This window comes from Nicotiana tabacum, chromosome 10 (assembly GCF_000715075.1).
Source record: "Nicotiana tabacum cultivar K326 chromosome 10, ASM71507v2, whole genome shotgun sequence".
In the NCBI taxonomy this organism is placed as follows: domain Eukaryota; kingdom Viridiplantae; phylum Streptophyta; class Magnoliopsida; order Solanales; family Solanaceae; genus Nicotiana; species Nicotiana tabacum.
The window spans coordinates 16,545,934-16,563,958 of NC_134089.1; the positions used below are offsets into that span (position 1 = coordinate 16,545,934).

At 35.8% G+C, this 18,025-nt stretch overlaps 3 protein-coding genes across 3 annotated transcripts; 2 read left to right on the top strand and 1 right to left on the bottom strand.

The window, feature by feature from the left end:
- The first annotated feature begins 1,678 nt into the window (after window positions 1-1,678).
- Window positions 1,679-5,508, top strand: LOC107802585 (protein IQ-DOMAIN 3). Its single transcript, XM_016626115.2, has 6 exons — window positions 1,679-1,933; window positions 2,813-2,911; window positions 3,002-3,322; window positions 3,529-3,750; window positions 3,911-4,030; window positions 4,536-5,508. The coding sequence occupies exons 2-6, from the start codon at window positions 2,837-2,839 to the stop codon at window positions 5,199-5,201; spliced, it is 1,404 nt and encodes a 467-aa protein (XP_016481601.1). The 5' UTR covers window positions 1,679-1,933; window positions 2,813-2,836; the 3' UTR covers window positions 5,202-5,508.
- A 1,285-nt stretch (window positions 5,509-6,793) lies between these two features.
- LOC107802587 (mitochondrial import inner membrane translocase subunit TIM14-2) lies at window positions 6,794-10,567 on the top strand. The gene is made up of 3 exons (XM_016626117.2): window positions 6,794-6,894; window positions 8,872-9,050; window positions 10,158-10,567. The coding sequence occupies exons 1-3, from the start codon at window positions 6,892-6,894 to the stop codon at window positions 10,312-10,314; spliced, it is 339 nt and encodes a 112-aa protein (XP_016481603.1). The 5' UTR covers window positions 6,794-6,891; the 3' UTR covers window positions 10,315-10,567.
- Window positions 10,568-11,194: 627 nt separating this feature from the next.
- LOC107802586 (uncharacterized) lies at window positions 11,195-15,563 on the bottom strand. The gene is made up of 6 exons (XM_016626116.2): window positions 14,730-15,563; window positions 13,512-13,703; window positions 13,180-13,419; window positions 12,711-12,928; window positions 11,885-12,139; window positions 11,195-11,724 (listed from the first exon to the last, which is right to left on the bottom strand). Exons 1-6 carry the CDS (start codon window positions 15,163-15,165, stop codon window positions 11,452-11,454), a joined length of 1,614 nt encoding a protein of 537 aa, XP_016481602.1. The 5' UTR covers window positions 15,166-15,563; the 3' UTR covers window positions 11,195-11,451.
- Between the last annotated feature and the right edge of the window lie 2,462 nt (window positions 15,564-18,025).

Genomic DNA, 18,025 nt, shown 5'->3' on the forward strand with positions numbered 1-18,025 from the left:
TCTCAAGGTCCATGACTAGGAGCCTATGAAGGGTTGAGAGGTTCTCACTCGGGATGACCTTGCAATCCATGCAAAGACCTCTATTGGACTTCTTGCAGAGTAAATAATCAATTTGAGTCTCGGCCACCGAACTTCGGAAGGTGACCAAGTGCTCCCTCTTCTTTGGGAAACTCGAGTTTGCTATCACCAAATCAAATGCTCTAACAAAGTCCAGGAAAGATGTTATAAAATAGTACAATACATTATAAAATGATGGGGAACAATGATTCAAACAGAGTGTTAAGTTCTTTTCTTTTCTTTTTTTCACTAATCATCAAATTTGAATGTTATCACTTATGACTTAACTTATATTTACTAATTTTACATATCATTACAAATAGTGGTCATCACACATTTGCTCCCTTTTTTTCCAAACAATAAAACAAAGAAAAAAAGGTTTACTCCAATTTTACGTCTATATTTATTAACGGTCCAAATAAGTTGGTTCTTGCTATTTCAAAAACTTTAATGTTTTGTTATAGTTGTCCCAGAGTACACATTTCCAAATATTTTTTTGGTAAAACGTCAGCTTCACTCTGATTGGAACGTTATTCACTTTAAAGAAGTCACTGTCCATTAACAAATAAAAAGAACAAAATTTTGTTTTCTCACAACCAAAGGTTCTTCCATGCTCGTCTCGTCGAACTTGGGCAACCTCTAATACCAGTTGTTGACTTGTTGGGCTCAATTAGCCTACAAATATTCTTAATATAGCTTTATGCCAAATTTGTATGTTTTTTTTCTCCAAAGACCTCCATTATAAAAAATTCCTAGACCGTATATGTAAAAATCTGTTCGCACACCAATAAATATCGTATAAAATTAACAAATATAGTACGTGTATAAATTATACTCCCTATTAGATTCTTCTACTTTGAATGAAGAGATGCTATAGAGACGTAATCAGTAAGTACACTCTACCACCAAAGGATGTGGTGCAGTAGATAAGATTGCTCCTCCCTTAACTAACAGCTTGTTTGGATGTTTTACGTATCGTTTCATAATGTATCATATTGTATTGTATTGTACTGTATCGTTTGATGAATACAATATTTGAATGGATTGTGTCATTTTATCGTCATTTCATGGTATCACGCACCAGTAATATGATGAATAAACTTGCAATATTATAAAAAAAAATTATGATACGGTATATAAAAAGGTAGAGTAAATGATAAAATAAAATTATTTAATACCAATGAAGGGTGAGATTGAGAGAAAAACCCAAGGAAACGACGCGACCATACCAAATCGGTCGTTACATAAAGTGACACATTTCATCGTTACATAACATCGTATTTAACGATACGATACCATAAAATTTAAGTAACAATCAAAAGATTATATTTAAAGTAATAATATGATACGATACGATACAATAGGTAACAACCATCCAAACAAGCTGTAAAGGTCTCAGATTCGAACCTTGGATATGAAAAAATTCTTGGTAGGGAGTGCTACCTCCCAAATGCGACCCTACCCGATGCAAATCCGGATATAGTCGGGCTCCAATGCGGATACCGAACACCGGACACCGAATGGAAAAAAAAAGTGAGTACACTTCCCATTTTTTTTTTTTTTTGGTAATTCAGTCATTACACTAATTTAATATGATAATATGAAGTGGGGTCCAGTTTTCGAGCTCCCAAAGATGGGGTCACAAACCAACTGTTTCTTTCTCTCAAATATGCTGTTTCATATTATCTTCAATTCTTCTTTTACCCAAGAATAGATCTGCTTTCTCTCTCTTCTTTTTCTCACTACAAGTAGTCACCTCAAAAGGGGTGACACCAAAGACCTCAAGCTATTTTCTCATATTTTTGTTTCTCTACTTTGGTCTTAGAGATATATTCTGAAATAAAGTTAACTTCTTTCAAGAGCACAACAAAGAAATGTAAGCTTCCTTAGATCTGTCAAGCTCCAGTTTTTACTGCATATTTTTCTTATTTCACCAATTTCAAGTTTAATGTATGCTTCTTTCTTGTAATTTAGCTCTATATTTTCTTGTTTTCTTGTAATTTAGCTCTATAATTTAGCTTAATTGATAAATGTGTGTTTGATCTTTGGCCTATTATTGAAAAGGAAGTTGATTGTAGTGACGTTATGCAAATGTCTTTTAATTTGTATATTTTTGGTTGGGTTATTGCAATTTGGTGCATTATCTTCTGAAAAATTACAATGAAAGATAAATCTTTGAAGCTTAATTTGTCCAATTGAGTTAGTAGTTACTATACTGTTTGAATTAGATTGAGCTGATATAAACACTTTAAACAGTTGGGATTTTTGTTAGCAATGAAAGTAATTCACAGATCTTAGATTGTAAGCCCAAATCTCCATTCCCTCTATAGATAGTCACAATTAAAGTTGATTTATATTTATTCAGAAAATTTGTGAGCCCTACACCAAGGGAACTAGCTCTGGTATTTAAGTGGAGAAGGGTAGAGGGTCGGGCCGATCATCCCCGAGTTTCAAGAAGAATTAACCCAAATAGCCGCCCACTCAACCACTTAAACTAGAAATAGTAAGTGGAGGTATAATATATGCATAATATGTGTAATATATATGTATAATCGTGTATAATCTATGTATATGGCTAGAAAAAGTAAACAGTGAATATGGTCAGCTATTCATGTAAAGATCCCGAGTTTCAAAGACTGTGGTCAGCCCAAAGGGTCGGCTTCGGATGGATTTCTCGGTCATAACAAAAAATTCACAAAAATTGTGATACATTTTGATGTAGATTAAATAATTAATGTAATGAATTGTGTTATAGGGCAAATTGAGGAATGAAAAGAAGATGGGGAGGAAAGGAAGCTGGTTTTCTTCTGTAAAGAAGGCTCTGAGCCCTGATCCTAAGGAAAAGGCAGACAAGGTATATTGAAATAGCAATTCCCTACTCCTTTCCTTATGAAAATTCTCTCTTTTATCGATGGTTCTGATATTTATTGTGCTTAAATTTTAGAAAGCAAGTAAATCAAAGAAGAAATGGTTCGGGAAAGAAAAGCAGACGCTCCCCGATTCTTCGACTGTGGTGACCGCCACAGTGTCGCCTCCTCGTCCTGCCCTTCCTGTGGAAGAGGTCAAATTTGATGAAGTGGAAGAGGAGCAGACGAAACATGCTTATTCGGTCGCAGTTGCCACAGCTGCTGCTGCTGAAGCTGCTGTTGCAGCTGCCCACGCTGCTGCAGAGGTTGTTCGATTAACTACAGTGAACCAATTCACTGGCAAATCAAATGAGGAAGTAGCTGCAATCCGAGTTCAGACTGCCTTCCGAGGTTATCTGGTATGCTTTTTAAAAATAATAGTGTTCTTTTTGTTTTATATAGGAGCACTTTTTAAAGCTAATTTACTATAAGTCTAATTCTATCAAACAAACAGCACCAATACATGTATGTTGTTTCATCTCATTTTAATTGTTTGGCTTGTGAAAATGTACAATAATTGGTTAATGCTGAGATATCCATGCAATTTTTGGTTTATCATTTGTAGGCGAGGAGGGCATTGAAGGCCTTAAGGGGACTCGTCAGACTCAAATCACTTGTTGATGGACCTACTGCCAAACGACAAACTGCAAATGCTCTCAAATGCATGCAGACTTCATCTCGTGTTCAATCTCAGATTAGCTCTAGAAGGATCAGGATGTTGGAGGAGAACCGAGCTCTCCAGAGGCAGCTTATGCAGAAGCATGCGAAAGAACTCGAGAGTTTGAGGGTTAGTTTCTTTCTTTATTCCTGGAACAACGGAACATAATTCTACAATCACTTTATGTGATTTAATTTAGGAGCATCTATATTCTGGTGGCAATATGTCTTTTCTGAATGAATTCAAACTCTTCATCTAATAGCACTCTTTGTTTTCTCATTTTTGCTAGAGAGGAGAGGAATGGGATGATAGTCTACAATCACAGAAGCAGGTTGAAGCTAGCTTGCTCAGCAAATATGAAGCTGCAATTAGACGAGAAAGAGCGCTTGCATATTCATATTCTCATCAGGTATTCAACGAATATGTGTTTCATAAATAAAATTGACATTTTGGATAGCACAGTCCAATGAAATATTACATTTTCTATGGGAAGTTTTTAGATGTATGCAGCGCTCTAAGGTGCAAAGCCCCTTTTCCCCAATACTGCCAACATTCATATAGTCCAAAATTAAGAAGGGATTATTAATTGGGCCGCCCTCTAAAATAATAGCTGGCAAATGTATATATTTTGTATATAAGTATGTAAATATACATACAACATACATATAATATACATATTATAAAAATAATCAGTGTATATGGTTTGTATATGTTGGCTAGCGCCTGTAATTAATTTTGGCCGACAAGCCAACAAAAGCGCAATTAAGAATGGATGATAGGCCTCGACCTCTATTATACATGACATAATGCAGGACTTTAAAGATAGACTGATTAATGTGTTTAGAAATTATGATCTTTCTCAAGCTACGAAGGACTTTTCGATTCATTGATTCTGTAAACTATTAACTGAACAGCAAACCTGGAAAAAATCGTCAAGATCTGCCAATTTGTTATTCATGGATCCAACGAATCCTCAGTGGGGTTGGAGCTGGTTAGAGCGGTGGACGGGTGCTAGGCCTTGGGAAACTCAAAGCTTATCTGAGAAAGAACGTAAAAATGATCAGATGTCTGTTAGAAGCATGAGCATTACTGGAGGAGAAATTGCCAAGGCGTTTGCCCGTCATCAGCTGAATTCTGAACTCCCTTCATCACCTACTACTCCTTCGAAGCCAAGAACTTCAGTAACAGCGAGAAAGCTGAAATCAGCAAGCCCAAGAGTTAGTGCAATAAACCAAGATGATGATGATGCTCGAAGCATGTTTAGCTTGCAATCAGAACGGAACAGGAGGCATAGCATTGCAGGGTCATCCATACGAGATGACGAGAGCTTGGCGAGCTCTCCCTCAGTCCCAAGTTACATGGCCTCTACAAAGTCTGCAAAAGCAAAAACACGGTTGCAGAGTCCATTGGGCGTAGAGAACGGCACACCAGAAAAGGGATCGGCAGGGCCTGTGAAGAAGCGGCTATCTTATCCACCTTCACCTGCCCGGCCAAGGCGACATTCAGGCCCACCAAAGATTAACAACACCTCATTGAACACCTCCATCACTGAGAATAATGTGAACGTTGTCATCAACTAATAAGCGACCCTACCAACGCCCTTCTGGCTTATTATAGGTATGCATTAAAAATGCCATTCATTGTGCGACCTCAACTGCACCACAAAATTCTTATTAATTCATTGCTGTACGGGCTTGCCCTGGATGTTTCTTGCTTTTCATTTTTCTTACTCCCGCTGTTGTTGATGAACATAGAAATGCAATAGTTGTGAATCATTTTAGACAGCATTTCCTTGATTGTGATTACATATAATTCAATTTTTATTTATGTACCGAACAGTGAATGAAAAACTATTACTATTTGTTTGTTCAGTCAATTGTATATTTGTATACTGCTTGTTTTGCCTTTCCATGTATTGTTTTTGCCTGCTAAGAACTCTGGGGATAGTCGTTGGATTATGGTCTTGAAAGGAAAAAAATGTCTTTTCCCTTCGTCCATTTTTCCACGATCTAAATAAGATATTTATTCTCCTAATTAGTTTGTAATTGAGGTATAGTTGAATGTAATATTTGATTTGGAAAAGATATCCTTCCATTTTTGTTATATCTTCTTTTTTTTACTTCATTATCAAATAAACGAAACAATTTCGTTTAACAAATCCATCATACTACTGTTTGCATATGAAATTCTATCTCAGAAACGGAAATTGCCATACTTGTAGTACTAGTGTTTTATTGTAACGGTAGATACTGCTTATCCTTACATGGATTCTTTTTTTGAGCCGAGGGTATATTGGAAATAGTTACTTTACCTTCACAAAGTAGGGATAAAGAAATAGAATTGTGTTACGTTAACAATCAGTGTCAAAATAATTTAATTATGATAGTCAAAAGTCGATTAGGATTGAAGCACAATTACCCAACCATTGCTTTTTGACATGTAAAACCTACATTTTTAATAATAAAACTTTTTTGACCCATGAAATATAAATGGGTATAAGAGACATGAGTTAAATAGGTGTGATCATTAAAAAAATAAGTATTTAATATGGCATTCATGTCATGGAGAGAATGAGGCTTTTATGGTGTCTCTTGAATACTGAGTAAAAAATAAAAATAAAAATAGTATGATGGATTTGTTATTATCCAAAAAAAAAAAGACTTCGGTAGGCTATTTTTATAAATCGGATGATCATACAAGAAATTGACTCCAAATAATGATTACTCACTTCATAAAACGGTTCAAAATATAACTAGAAGAAATTTTACTTAAATTTATTGGACTTTTGAGTTTTTCAACTATTAAATAACTTATTCTTTGAACTCTAAGAGTGAGGCATACTAATCAATAAAAATGGGAGGAGAACTATGGGGTGTCGGATTTCAAGTCCTAACGGAGATAAATAATACTACGTGATTTTCTTGTCATCTTTAAAAAAATAAAAATTTCACGAGTAAAAAATTATCAATGTATGTCTAATCCACGAGACAAATCAATTTAAAAAAGCTATTTGCTTGTAAAATAAAAACTCACTTCTAAAAATGATTTACGAAACATATCTTGATAATTGAATATTGTTGAAAAAAAAAAAGATAATAAAAAAACATTCAAAAAAAACTATTTTTGTTTCTTTTAGAGAGAAACCCTAACAGGAAAAAAGTGGGACCCAACAAAAGATTCTATATAAATTTTGGAGAAGCCCATGTATGGATTCTCATTTGGTCTAATCTCTTCTTCTTCAACCCCTTAAGTGAAGAACCTTCCGTAAAAATGGTGAACACTCTTTCTTTAATTTGAATATTTCTTCTTCTTCTTCTTATTATTGTTCTATTTCAATTTATACCACACTGTATAATTTTTTTAAGGTTCAAATTGTTTGTTCTTCTAACCCTTTACTGATAAATTTCCAATTCCCCTCCCCCCCCCCCCCCTTTTTCTTTCTTTTCCAGTACCTAATTCTTGATTTTTTGGGATAGTCATAGTATGATACATAGTGGGTTCTATGCATCTATAGTCATCTGGGGTTCCTTATTTGTTGGTTCTGATCATAAAGCTTTAATATTTGATTTTCATGCATCTTTAATCTTCTCTGTTTGTTGCCTATGCACTTAATAAAGCTTCGAACTTGCTTTTTCCTTTGAGTTTGAGATTTTTAGGTTATACTATAAACTTGGATAGAAGGGGGAGCCTTGGAGCAAATGTAAAGTCGTCCCCGCGTGACCTGTAGGTCACGTGTTCGAGACGTGGAAGCGTCTCTAATGCTTGCATTAGGGTAGGCTGTCTACATCACACCCTTGAGGTGCGGCCCTTCTCCGGACCTTGTGTGAACGCGGAATGCCTTGTGCACCGGGCTGCAAAAAGGGAAAAAAAACTTGGATAGTTGCGTTGCATGATAATTTGGTTAAGCATCTTTTTCATGTCTGTGTTCTCAAGATGACACCGTTTTGCTATTTTCAATCTAAAGTATCAATTTTCATAAGCAATTGCTACAAAAGCTTTTGATTTGTTTCTAATATTTATAATATGGATTATAACATTGTTAAGAAAGTGATTATTTTTCTTATGTTTAAAAGAGGAGTGCAGATTTATTTATTTGCTTAATGAATATTTTAGTACACCTCATCTTAATTTTTTTTCCTTAAAAATGTGCTTTTGATTCGCTGTAATTTAATGTATTTTTTATACTGCTAATTAGATGTTAACGACGTATTGTAATTGAAGCAAAACTAGACTTGATAAAGTGATTAATAAGCCAATGGTATTATGGAAAACAAATCCAAGTTAAAAGCAATCACATGTTTAGATGATACACTACATATACAATCTTAACAAACATGCAATAATGAACACTATATTTTGTCGCTTATAATTCACCATATTATTATCATCGTATCACTTGACTATGGACCAAATGGTTTGATGTTTGTTTGGTATCATAGTTTATCTTTTGCTTTGAGAACTCTCTGTGATTGGCGATGATGGGATTGCTCTAACCCATTAGGAATTGACCAGCTTCTTATTAGGAATTCTTTTCTAGAGTGGGTGGACAAAGAGTCGTAGTGGTTTTTTTTTTTTTTTTTTTTTTTGGGGGGGGGGGGGAGGCAAAGGGCTTTTGTCTTTGGAAGCAGATGTTTAACTTAGATAGTGTCATTTCACCGATATATTTTTCTATTCTTCCAGCTTCAAATCTACTCACTGTTGCAACGTCCCTGTTGTTTTCTGTTAACCTAGAAGTGGCCTGTTGCATATATCTCGTTTTATTCATTACTATTTCGAGCTTCTTGTTTGTGGCGCTAGTAGCATCTGTATCTTCTTTGCACATTCTTGAGTCGTTCTTCAAATGGGAATGGTATTGGAGAAATGGTCATATATTGGGCCGCGAGGGCTTTGGTCTAGTAGTAAGAGTGTAGGGCGTGATGTGTGGGGGTAAGCACACGTCATTGGTTCAGCACTGCCGCTGACAAGCCTGGTATTTGAATGGAGAAGTATTAAAGGGCTGGCCCATTATCCACCAGATTTCGAACCGTGCACCAGAACCCCCCAACTCCCCACCCCCACCCCACCCCCCCAAAAAAAAAGATAGCCCATATATCGGATTACCTTAGTCTACTAAGCTATTTCTCAGTTGCATTGATAATGCATCAGTAATTATGTCATCATGCTGCTTAATGCTCACGATGTGGTTTCAGTATAATGGTTACTTTATCTTGATTATACTCATAATTTTCCTAATTCTAAATTGTGCTTCAGCCTGCACCATTGGTAGCAGGACTGGCTATAGCTGCCGCTGCATATGCTGGAAGGTATGGAATCCAGGCATGGAAAGCATTCAAGGCCAGACCTCCGACTGCAAGAATGCGTAAGTTTTATGAAGGAGGTTTTCAGCCTAAAATGAACAGGAGGGAAGCAGCTCTTATTCTTGGAGTCAGGTGTGTTCTCTCATTCATGTTAACACCTTGCTGCTTTTCCAGTATATCACCATACTCCCGCTATGACTTTAGTGTTGAGCCAAAAGTTATTAAGTAAAGTACATAACAGATGAACTTTGCCTAAGTAAAATAATTGAAATTCTTTATTATCCAGTCAAGTTTATTCAGTAAAGGAAATCTGGTAAGGTTTCCCGGCCTACCTCTTTTTTGCCTTCTTTCTTTTCCTTGTCTGATTCAAGTATTACTATTCATGCTTGATCATAGCATACGGTTCCCAGAGACATGTAATTTTCATGTAAATGTAGAATTTCAATTTCTGTGCCTTACTAGGAATGTAAAAGTGAAGGGGTTACAGATAGTAATAAGTATGAGCTTTTTTTAGTAGAGGTTAATTATTTATGCTGTCCCCGTAGCCTGGCCAATATTGATATTCTAATTACTTCTAACTTAATAAAACATAGTTACTGAAATTTCTTGTTGTAGACTTAGCTATAAATGTATTTTCCATCTGTCAGTATGACTCAACTTGCCCTTGTTACCCGTATTATAGAACTGTAAGTTGGTGCATCCTTGAAACTATTAAATTTGTTTTTGATAACCGAAGAAATCCCCGAGGACAAGCGGCGCAAGGATCGAGACTTGGTGGATAATGAATCCCCCACCCCCCGCGCTCGCGCAATGGTGTTTCACCGAGTTCAATAGCTTGTCTTGTGTGAAAAAAACAGTTGATGCTTTGATCCTCTCTTCCTATGTATTGTGATGATTCTGCCTTTTGTGTTTAATTTGAGAAACAAGATTCTAGATCTTGCATTTGTCTCTTCACTTTTTAAGTTGATTCAGAAATTGAACACCACTTTCAGCAGCACATGAAGAGATAAGTGACATTTTTCTTTCAATTTCCTGGACCTCATTTCTTGACTATGGTCTAAATTTTGTGTTTGTTAAGACATCGTGCTTCGTAGTACTGTATATCTCTCTTTCCACCCCATCCCAAGAAAGAAACAGACTTAGTACAATGCTATTCAATAGAGAAGAACTGCAGCATAACTCGCCTTTCTCATTTTTTTCTTTTACTGGATATGTTATATTGACATCAACTTTCAACAGGGAAAGCGTTCAAGCAGATAAAGTGAGGGAAGCGCATAGGAAGGTGATGGTAGCTAACCATCCAGACGCAGGAGGTAGTCACTACCTTGCTTCTAAAATTAATGAAGCCAAAGACACCTTGCTTGGAAATACGAAGAACAGTGGATCTGCATTTTAGGCTCAACAGAGTTTTTAGTGGTGCTATAGAAGTTCCAAATACTACGCTCTTTTATAGGTATTCATGTTCTCCAGCAATTAGATAGTAGAATATTGAGGATAGTATATAATTCTTTTAATCCAAAAGATGCATTCAGTTGGATAAGTTAGCATTTGTCACCTGCACTAGTTTACCGATTGTTGGAAATTTTGCTACTAGAGTTTTAACTATCGAGTTAACTTGTACTTCAATGCATTGATGACAGATTTTTTCCTGCTGGTGCAAGTCTTTCAAAGTTTACTTTTAGCTATTCGTGAGTGTCCACGCTTAGAACAGCCAGTTATGAGCAACTACTTCTCAATTTTAGAATCGAACTGTTTAAATTCATATTGTTGGCAATGTGATGTATCCTCTTTTTTCGGTGGCGGGGTTTGGAGGGGAGGAGGGTTGAGGAATTGTAGGACTGTTACTAATAGAACCGGAGATATTTATGCTTCCATAATTTGAGTCACGTGGTCTCACAACAAAAAATTGTGTTCTTCGACAAGAACGGGTAATGCATATCAAACGCAGTGTACTGTGGTGTGGCTTTTTACTCTAAAAACAATATTTTTTGCAAGGGAAAGGTCCAAATTTGTCCACGTATTATTCAAAGTTACTCTATTTTGCACTCAATTCACACTTTTGGTCAATTCTTACCTTGTCGTAAATCATCTCGCGTTTGTCCTTGCCATTAATTAAACTCTAGCGTGAAGTGGATAGACTTAACATATCCAAATATTTCAATTAAAAAAGGCCTAGAGTACCACTTAACTGTTGCCTAGGTTTAAAGTTACTCTTAAGTGGGAGATAAAGGGTCAAGAACAAAAACTTTAAAGACAGATCCTAGCAACAAGGAATATCCAAATAAAGGGCATCTATTGAAAGATAAAGATATGCTTCTCCATGGAAATTTTCCTGTGATCATCTGTTCCTCGACCTCTGCTGTTAGGATTCATAGTGAAATCCACAAAGTACTATCCACCAAAAAAAGAAGGGGAAGAAAAAACATTTGAAGCCCATTAGGACCACTCGTACATCTGACCTTTTAGTGCTCCTGGAGAAGAGCATTCCTGTAGTATATACATCAATAGTTAGTGATCAAGAAACTATTTCCTCTCATTGTGCTGCCAAATCAAGATTTGTAGCTTCCTCCTCTCCTAAATTCGTAGCTTCCTGTTCTCCATCATCTTCCGTTGGAGCATCACTGCTATTTTCAAGAGGTCCCTGAGGGCTTCCGAAAATGGTCAGGAACATTTGTCTATGGCATTCATCACAGAAGAAGAAATAGGAAAAGTGGCCCTCATCGGGAAGCTTGTGCATCACCACTCTTGGCAGAATTCTAGCCACATAGTCAGTCATTTGGTGCGGTACAACCTGATCATCCAACCCCTGTTCATAATTCATATGCTCATGAAATATATTCTACACTGTTGAGACATAGTAGAGATATTCCTATCTTTGCGCAGATCAATGTTCTAACGAAACTCAATGCAGGAAGAGATGAGAAAGCATATGAAACCGAGGAAACAAGATCTAGATGTTTGCAAACCTGCCATATATGAACTGGTCCTAGAAATCCAGTCAATTCACACTTGACTTGACCATAACCAAACTTAAGCCATGATAGGATCCCTTTACCGGAACACTTTTCTTGAATTTGAAGATCCACAAGGCTAAACCCCCAATTTGATACTTGAAGTGAAGCTTCCTCTATAAATGGCTTTGAGCTACCCTGACGTATTGACTCCTCAACATCCCTGTGCCAGAACTCTTCAAAGGACGGTTCGCTGATCAGCGCTTTATCCTGAGAACAACACGAGAAGATACATGACAAAGACAATTAAAACGTTACAGAAGACACTGCAAGCAGAAGACAGAAAAATAAGTATCTAGTCTTTCTATATCACAAATACAGTCAATCAAATCAAATATGTTTCAGTCCCAAACTAAAGCCGAATTTACAATTTTCTGCTAAACAGTAACTTGAATACTGCTGTAATAATGGGGTAGGAAATGCAAAGTGTGTTTACCATTCACCTTTTTCTTTTTTCTTTTTTTATTTTGGGATGAACTATTTTCCCTTTTTAAGTTTTTAATTCTACAGAGTCACTTACTAGGGGCAATCCAAACTGAAAATTAAGAATGAATACATTCTGGACTATCTTTTTCTCGTTTCACAGAGCTGTACAAGTAAATATTTGCATTCCATAAACACTGATCAGACCACTTTCGAGGATCCGGGAGTGGGGTGGGGGAGGAGAGAGAGCTAGGGAGCGAGATCGAACATGAATATTTAAGGTGAAATTCATGTTACTCAACATTCACATTATTTGCATGCACAGTTTTCTAATTTCTTAGGTATAAAGGATATCTACCTTTTGTCCCAGCGACAGAGACAGGTATTTATCAATTTGACCATGCTTTCCAGATAGAAATCTGCAGCGATAGAAGTAATCAAGAAATTTTGGAAATCTTCGAGCTAAATAGTACATCAATTTCCTTTTCCTTGTCCACTTTTCCCAAGTTCCTGCCATCTCTTCCTTAGTCATGCTTGATTCATATGGGTTGACAAAGGGGGCAAACATGGCTACGCCTGTAACAGGATGATAAAATCAACAGGAAAATGATGAGAAACGTTTGTGTGATCTATTAGAGGGAAAAGTAGAAATGATGTTTTCTCAGACCATCCAGCAACCAAGGAAACCATCATATTAAAGTGCCAGTCATCCAAGTGATGTTCCTTTCATATATCTTTCTATTTCAAGAAATGGTCATTGAATGTGGTGAACTGTCTCAAAGGTATATTACAATGCCGTGTTAACAAAAATGGGAGAACGAACATACCTGCAACTCGATCAGGAATAAATTTCATTGCAGCCCAAACATGTATTGCTCCACTTGAGTATCCCAAAAGCCAGAATTTACCATTAACTCCTAGACCATCTGCCAAGTATTGCATATCCAGAGCAGATGAATTAAGGTTTCGTTCAGGGTGAGGATCACTCTCTCCAAAACCTGGAAGGTCATATGTTATCAAACGAATGCCAAACTCTTCAAGAAGAGACATTTTCACTCCGGGTATACCTATCACAAAAAGTCATCCAGAACAAGTTAATTGACATCAACCAGTGTCAAATTAATAAATATTAATCACCAGCTATACACCAATTTCCTACCTCCAAGTCGAGAAGAGAGAAAGCCATGTGGAGCAATTACAGAATATCTAGCACTATCAGGTGGAACTCCTATCTCATGATATGCCATATGTCTACCGTCTGGAAGCACTATACGAGTAGCACTAGGAGGATGTATGTACACTTCTTTCACTTGCGTGCCTGAAGTATCTTGTTTACTATTTACACTCAATGCTGCACATGTCACCAATTATCAGGACCAGAAACCAAAGAGAATCATGTGCTGGAAGGAAAAAATCTAGAGAAAGAAGCACAATTAAGATCCCAGAAATCAAATGATAGAGCCTAAGAAATGTTCAGTGAGTGTAGAAACATTAATCAAATCAGGTTATTCTGCATCGTGACTAATATACATTGGATCACACAAAGAAACAGAGGAAATACTAAAAGAAGGAAGGATGAGAATTTCTTCATCATCAAAGAAAATTCTAGATTTGGAAGTTACTCGGTGTAAAAATGATCCGTTTTATTACTCCATCCGTTTAAAAACAATCAATGCATCAGTATTTTTATTTTCAATTTGGATATTGATTTGTTAATTCTTTTTAATACAAAAGTATAAATGTACAATGATTACTCCCTCAGTTCAATTTACGTGAACATGTTTGACTAGCCACATAATTAAAAAATAAATAAAAACTTTTGAAATTTCTGGTCTTTAACATGCCATAACATTTTTGTGGCAACAAGACTTTTGAAAGTTGTGGTCTTAAAAGTTCTTATAACATTTGTGTGAATAAAAACTTGTTATTAAGGATAAAATGAGAAGTTTAAGTTAAGTTGATATCAAATTTAGAAAAGGATTATTCTTTTTGAAACTGACCAAGAAGTAAATAAGCTCACATAAATTGAAACAGATGGAGTACAGATCACAGTTTTTTTAAGTTGAAGTTAATCAAAATTAATATATGAAGAAAATCATAGCTAAATAAAAGTCAGTTTGATTCACAAATAGTAACAGTGCCAAACAGGGAGTATTTTTAAGTTTTTCCGTTTCTATGTTTAGCCGAACGTTAGATAAAGGATTTTAATTCTACAATCACAACTTTTAGGAGAAGCTAATCAACCAAAAACCTAACACTTCTAAATTTGAAATTCAAATATCGATTCATAAAAGGTCATACATACCACAGGCAAAATGCTTATATGTCAATGCAAAAGGAGAATATCTCAAACTATTAAAAGAAAGCCAAAATTTACCGGAGAGGGCGAGGATGAAGACGAAGAAAATGACGGGCCAAGCATGCACCGGATCACGATCCTCCGGCAAAAGCTCGTTCAAAACACTCAACCTCCTCGATACCTCACCCAAAGGACCTTTCGTTTTCTGCACAATGTATGATTCCTCAGTCAATAGGCTTTGTTGCACCACATCTCTACAACCTCTCACTAATTCCACCAACATTTCTCCCCAAGCCTTCGCAAAACCCTCAATTTGATCCTTAAAGCTCTCTGGCTCCGCCGCAACCTCTTCGGTCGCCGGTGATTCGTACACCGATCTCTTCTCCTCGTACACCGGCGTGGAAAACGCCGGAGTTGAGATTTCCATCGCATCTGCAGCGAACCTTATCCCACTATCCTCCACTAAGCTTGCTAGCTCGTCTCGCCATGACTTCACAACTACAACATCCGCCATTTCTTCGCGTAAAAATTATCTCTATATATAGTTTATTAGTTGTAGTTCATCGATTAATCACTCAAACGCTTCATCACACATGCGTACTTGGAGATTTACAGAAATATGAGTTTTCACTTGAGCTATTTGCACTTAAAAAACACAAATTACGAAACGAATATGCAGATTAATTACGAGTTTTCGGGAAGCAGCTGATGTTAGTAAATTTCCACAATATGCTAACAATCTATTTTAGTGTTATTAAAATTAATAAGTAGGATTTTACTGATAACCGCCACTGTACTCCGACGAAAAGTGAGGAAGAGAGCGGCGGCACACGGTGGTGGCGGTGGTGGTAGGAAAGGGGACTGACTACTGTGGAGAGAGAATATAAAGGAGATAGTGATCACCTGCTCACTGAGGTGTACTAATTTTAGTATGTGACGGTGATTAGTGTGGAGAGAGATTAATTCTGTGGAGCCCACTTTTCTTTTTTCTTTATACTTTTGAATTTTCTGGGTTGAGCCTCGCCACCTTTTTCTTTTTCTTTTGATTTTGAAAAACAATTACTAGTAAATACGTTAAAAAGCATTTTTTTTTCTATTAAACAATACTGAGAGGAACTAATAAATTAGAAGCAAATAAGCAATAGGCGATATTTTGATAGTTAGGTTATTAATTTATGGGTGAATAGTTAGTTTATATATATATATTTTTTAATATTTATGAGAAATTGTACTCGCTTTGAACATAGTAACAATAAATCCTAGTTCCTCCTCTAAGTAAAAAAGATATGCGTAGTTTTTAATTGGGAAACTACCATCTATGTCCATTTATAAGTAGCTCATTACAAAATTGGTCAATTCATTAAAAATATTACTAATATTAGCCAAATATTACTAATATTAGCCAATTAGCTATTTGTACCCAAAAAAGTTAAATTTTTGCTTTCTTTTGAGTGGATGTTATTAGAATAGATTGTGTACTTCTTAAGGAGCTTGAATCTCAGTTTTGGGATGATTTGGTGAAGTTTTGGGATGGTTTGAATTGAAAATTCGAAGTAAAAACTGAACGTGAAAAAATGATATGTGTATCACATTGTGTATCACATATGTATCATATTTGTATCAATTGTGTATCACATGTATATCCATGTATACATGTGTGTGAGATACATGCGTGATACATGTTTGATACATGTATCTCAGAAGAATTTTTTGAACTCGATTAAATTATGAATTTTGATACAAAACCAGTCCAAATCACCTCCAATCTTCCTCAAATTTTATATATTGACTTATCTATATGTTTTCAATAAATTTCAACTATATCCATTAAAAAAATTCCTTTTTTGCTTAGATTTTTGGAATGTATATATTCATCACCTTATTTGCTACCTCATCCATGAAATTTCCTTTCTGTCTTGCATCTAATGTTACTAATCACGCTTAAAAAAATGGAAGGTGATTTTTGCATGTGATTCTTTGAGATAAAGAGCCTTGTTTATTTGATTTTTTAATTTTTATATGTGTTTGGCTAGTTTTGGTAAGTTTTAACTAAAGGCTAGAGGTTGTTAAGTTGAAACTTATTTGGTAAAAATTGCACGGGGCGCCCTATTTGGTCGCCCCCATTTAGCCTATAACCATTTTTTTAAAACTTTTTAACTTGTACCCACTTTTTAAAAAACTTCAGACCCCTTTCTCCTCATCTTTCTCCCAGTGATCTCCACATCTCTCCGGAACATAACATTGATGTAACAATATCTCTCCTTTTGTGGCTTCACTCAATTCCTCGTAAGTCATCTTAGTATACATAATTAAAATAATTGTAATGTAAGAAAACCTTTTTGTGAAATGAATATTTTATAGACCGATGCGGTTCAAAATCTTTATTTTCAATCTACTTCTTCAATGTTTGTCAAAAGAAAAGTCAATTGTGTTACCGGAATCCCAATTTAAAGTGTTGCAGCTCAAAAAAAATCTAGTCTTCTTGACATTTATGGAGCTATAATATCCCCAACAGCTAAAATAGTACTACTTAATGCTATTTAAAGTCATCAGATCTCAAACTCTCGCATGCAGAAAGATCATGTAGATGAAGGGTAGTTAATCAATGATTTTTCTACAGTACTGGTCATGTATATATCCCTGCAGAAGGTATGGGTTCCTACCCCAAAAATTGAAACTTCAGCAGTACATACTCAAGGGTTTTAAAAACTTCAGCTCTAGAGGTGAAATTCGCCAGTTACAAACAAAAACTTCAGCTCTATGGCTAAAGTATGATAGTTACAAAACAAAAACTTCAACTCTAGAACTGAAGCTTACAAACAAAAACTTCAGCTCTAGAGCTGAAGTTCGCCAGTTACAAACAAAAACTTCGACAGTTACAAAACAAAAACTTCTGCTCTAGAGCTGAAGTTCGACAGTTACAAAACAAAAACTTCAGCTCTAGAGCTGAACTTCAGGCCCGGCTACTAGAATGCTGAAGTTTTGCGTGATTGTCTTTGCTACTTCAGCCCCGTATGCTGAAGTTATGCGAAAAAGCGGATACGTTTGCAATTTTTTTGGCAAAACAAGCACAAGTTAAAACGTGATATAAAAAGTGGGTATATGTGCAAATGCCTCATTTATTTGGAACATTTGTGTAAGTTTCCCATTTTAATTTGTGTATTGATGTGTATGGGCTTTGCAGTTTAATAGAAGGCATTAAGGTAATCCCTAGTCAACGAATAAATTTATTAAGCTCTAGGTCTATTCAGCAGTACGGATAATAGTTAAACATAAGTAATGGTTGTAATTTCAAGTGAAAGCACATAATTAATGAATTAAGGGGTGGTTTAGTTTATTAGTGAGATAACCAAGGATATACTATGAGATGTGAT

What these genes read in the sequence shown, in the direction of transcription:
- LOC107802587 (XM_016626117.2), top strand. An exon ending in GCTCTTATTCTTGGAGTCAG is followed by an intron (nt 9,051 to 10,157) that starts GTGTGTTCTCTC and finishes AACTTTCAACAG; the next exon opens with GGAAAGCGTTCAAGCAGATA.
- LOC107802585 (XM_016626115.2), top strand. Translation starts at nt 2,837, where the DNA reads ATGGGGAGGAAAGGAAGCTGGTTTTCTTCTGTAAAGAAGGCTCTGAGC. An exon ending in CTAAGGAAAAGGCAGACAAG is followed by an intron (nt 2,912 to 3,001) that starts GTATATTGAAAT and finishes CTTAAATTTTAG; the next exon opens with AAAGCAAGTAAATCAAAGAA. An exon ending in AAGAACTCGAGAGTTTGAGG is followed by an intron (nt 3,751 to 3,910) that starts GTTAGTTTCTTT and finishes CATTTTTGCTAG; the next exon opens with AGAGGAGAGGAATGGGATGA.
- LOC107802586 (XM_016626116.2), bottom strand. Translation starts at nt 15,165, where the DNA reads ATGGCGGATGTTGTAGTTGTGAAGTCATGGCGAGACGAGCTAGCAAGC. An exon ending in CTCTGTCGCTGGGACAAAAG is followed by an intron (nt 12,140 to 12,710) that starts GTAGATATCCTT and finishes TGTTGTTCTCAG; the next exon opens with GATAAAGCGCTGATCAGCGA. An exon ending in GACCAGTTCATATATGGCAG is followed by an intron (nt 11,725 to 11,884) that starts GTTTGCAAACAT and finishes AATTATGAACAG; the next exon opens with GGGTTGGATGATCAGGTTGT.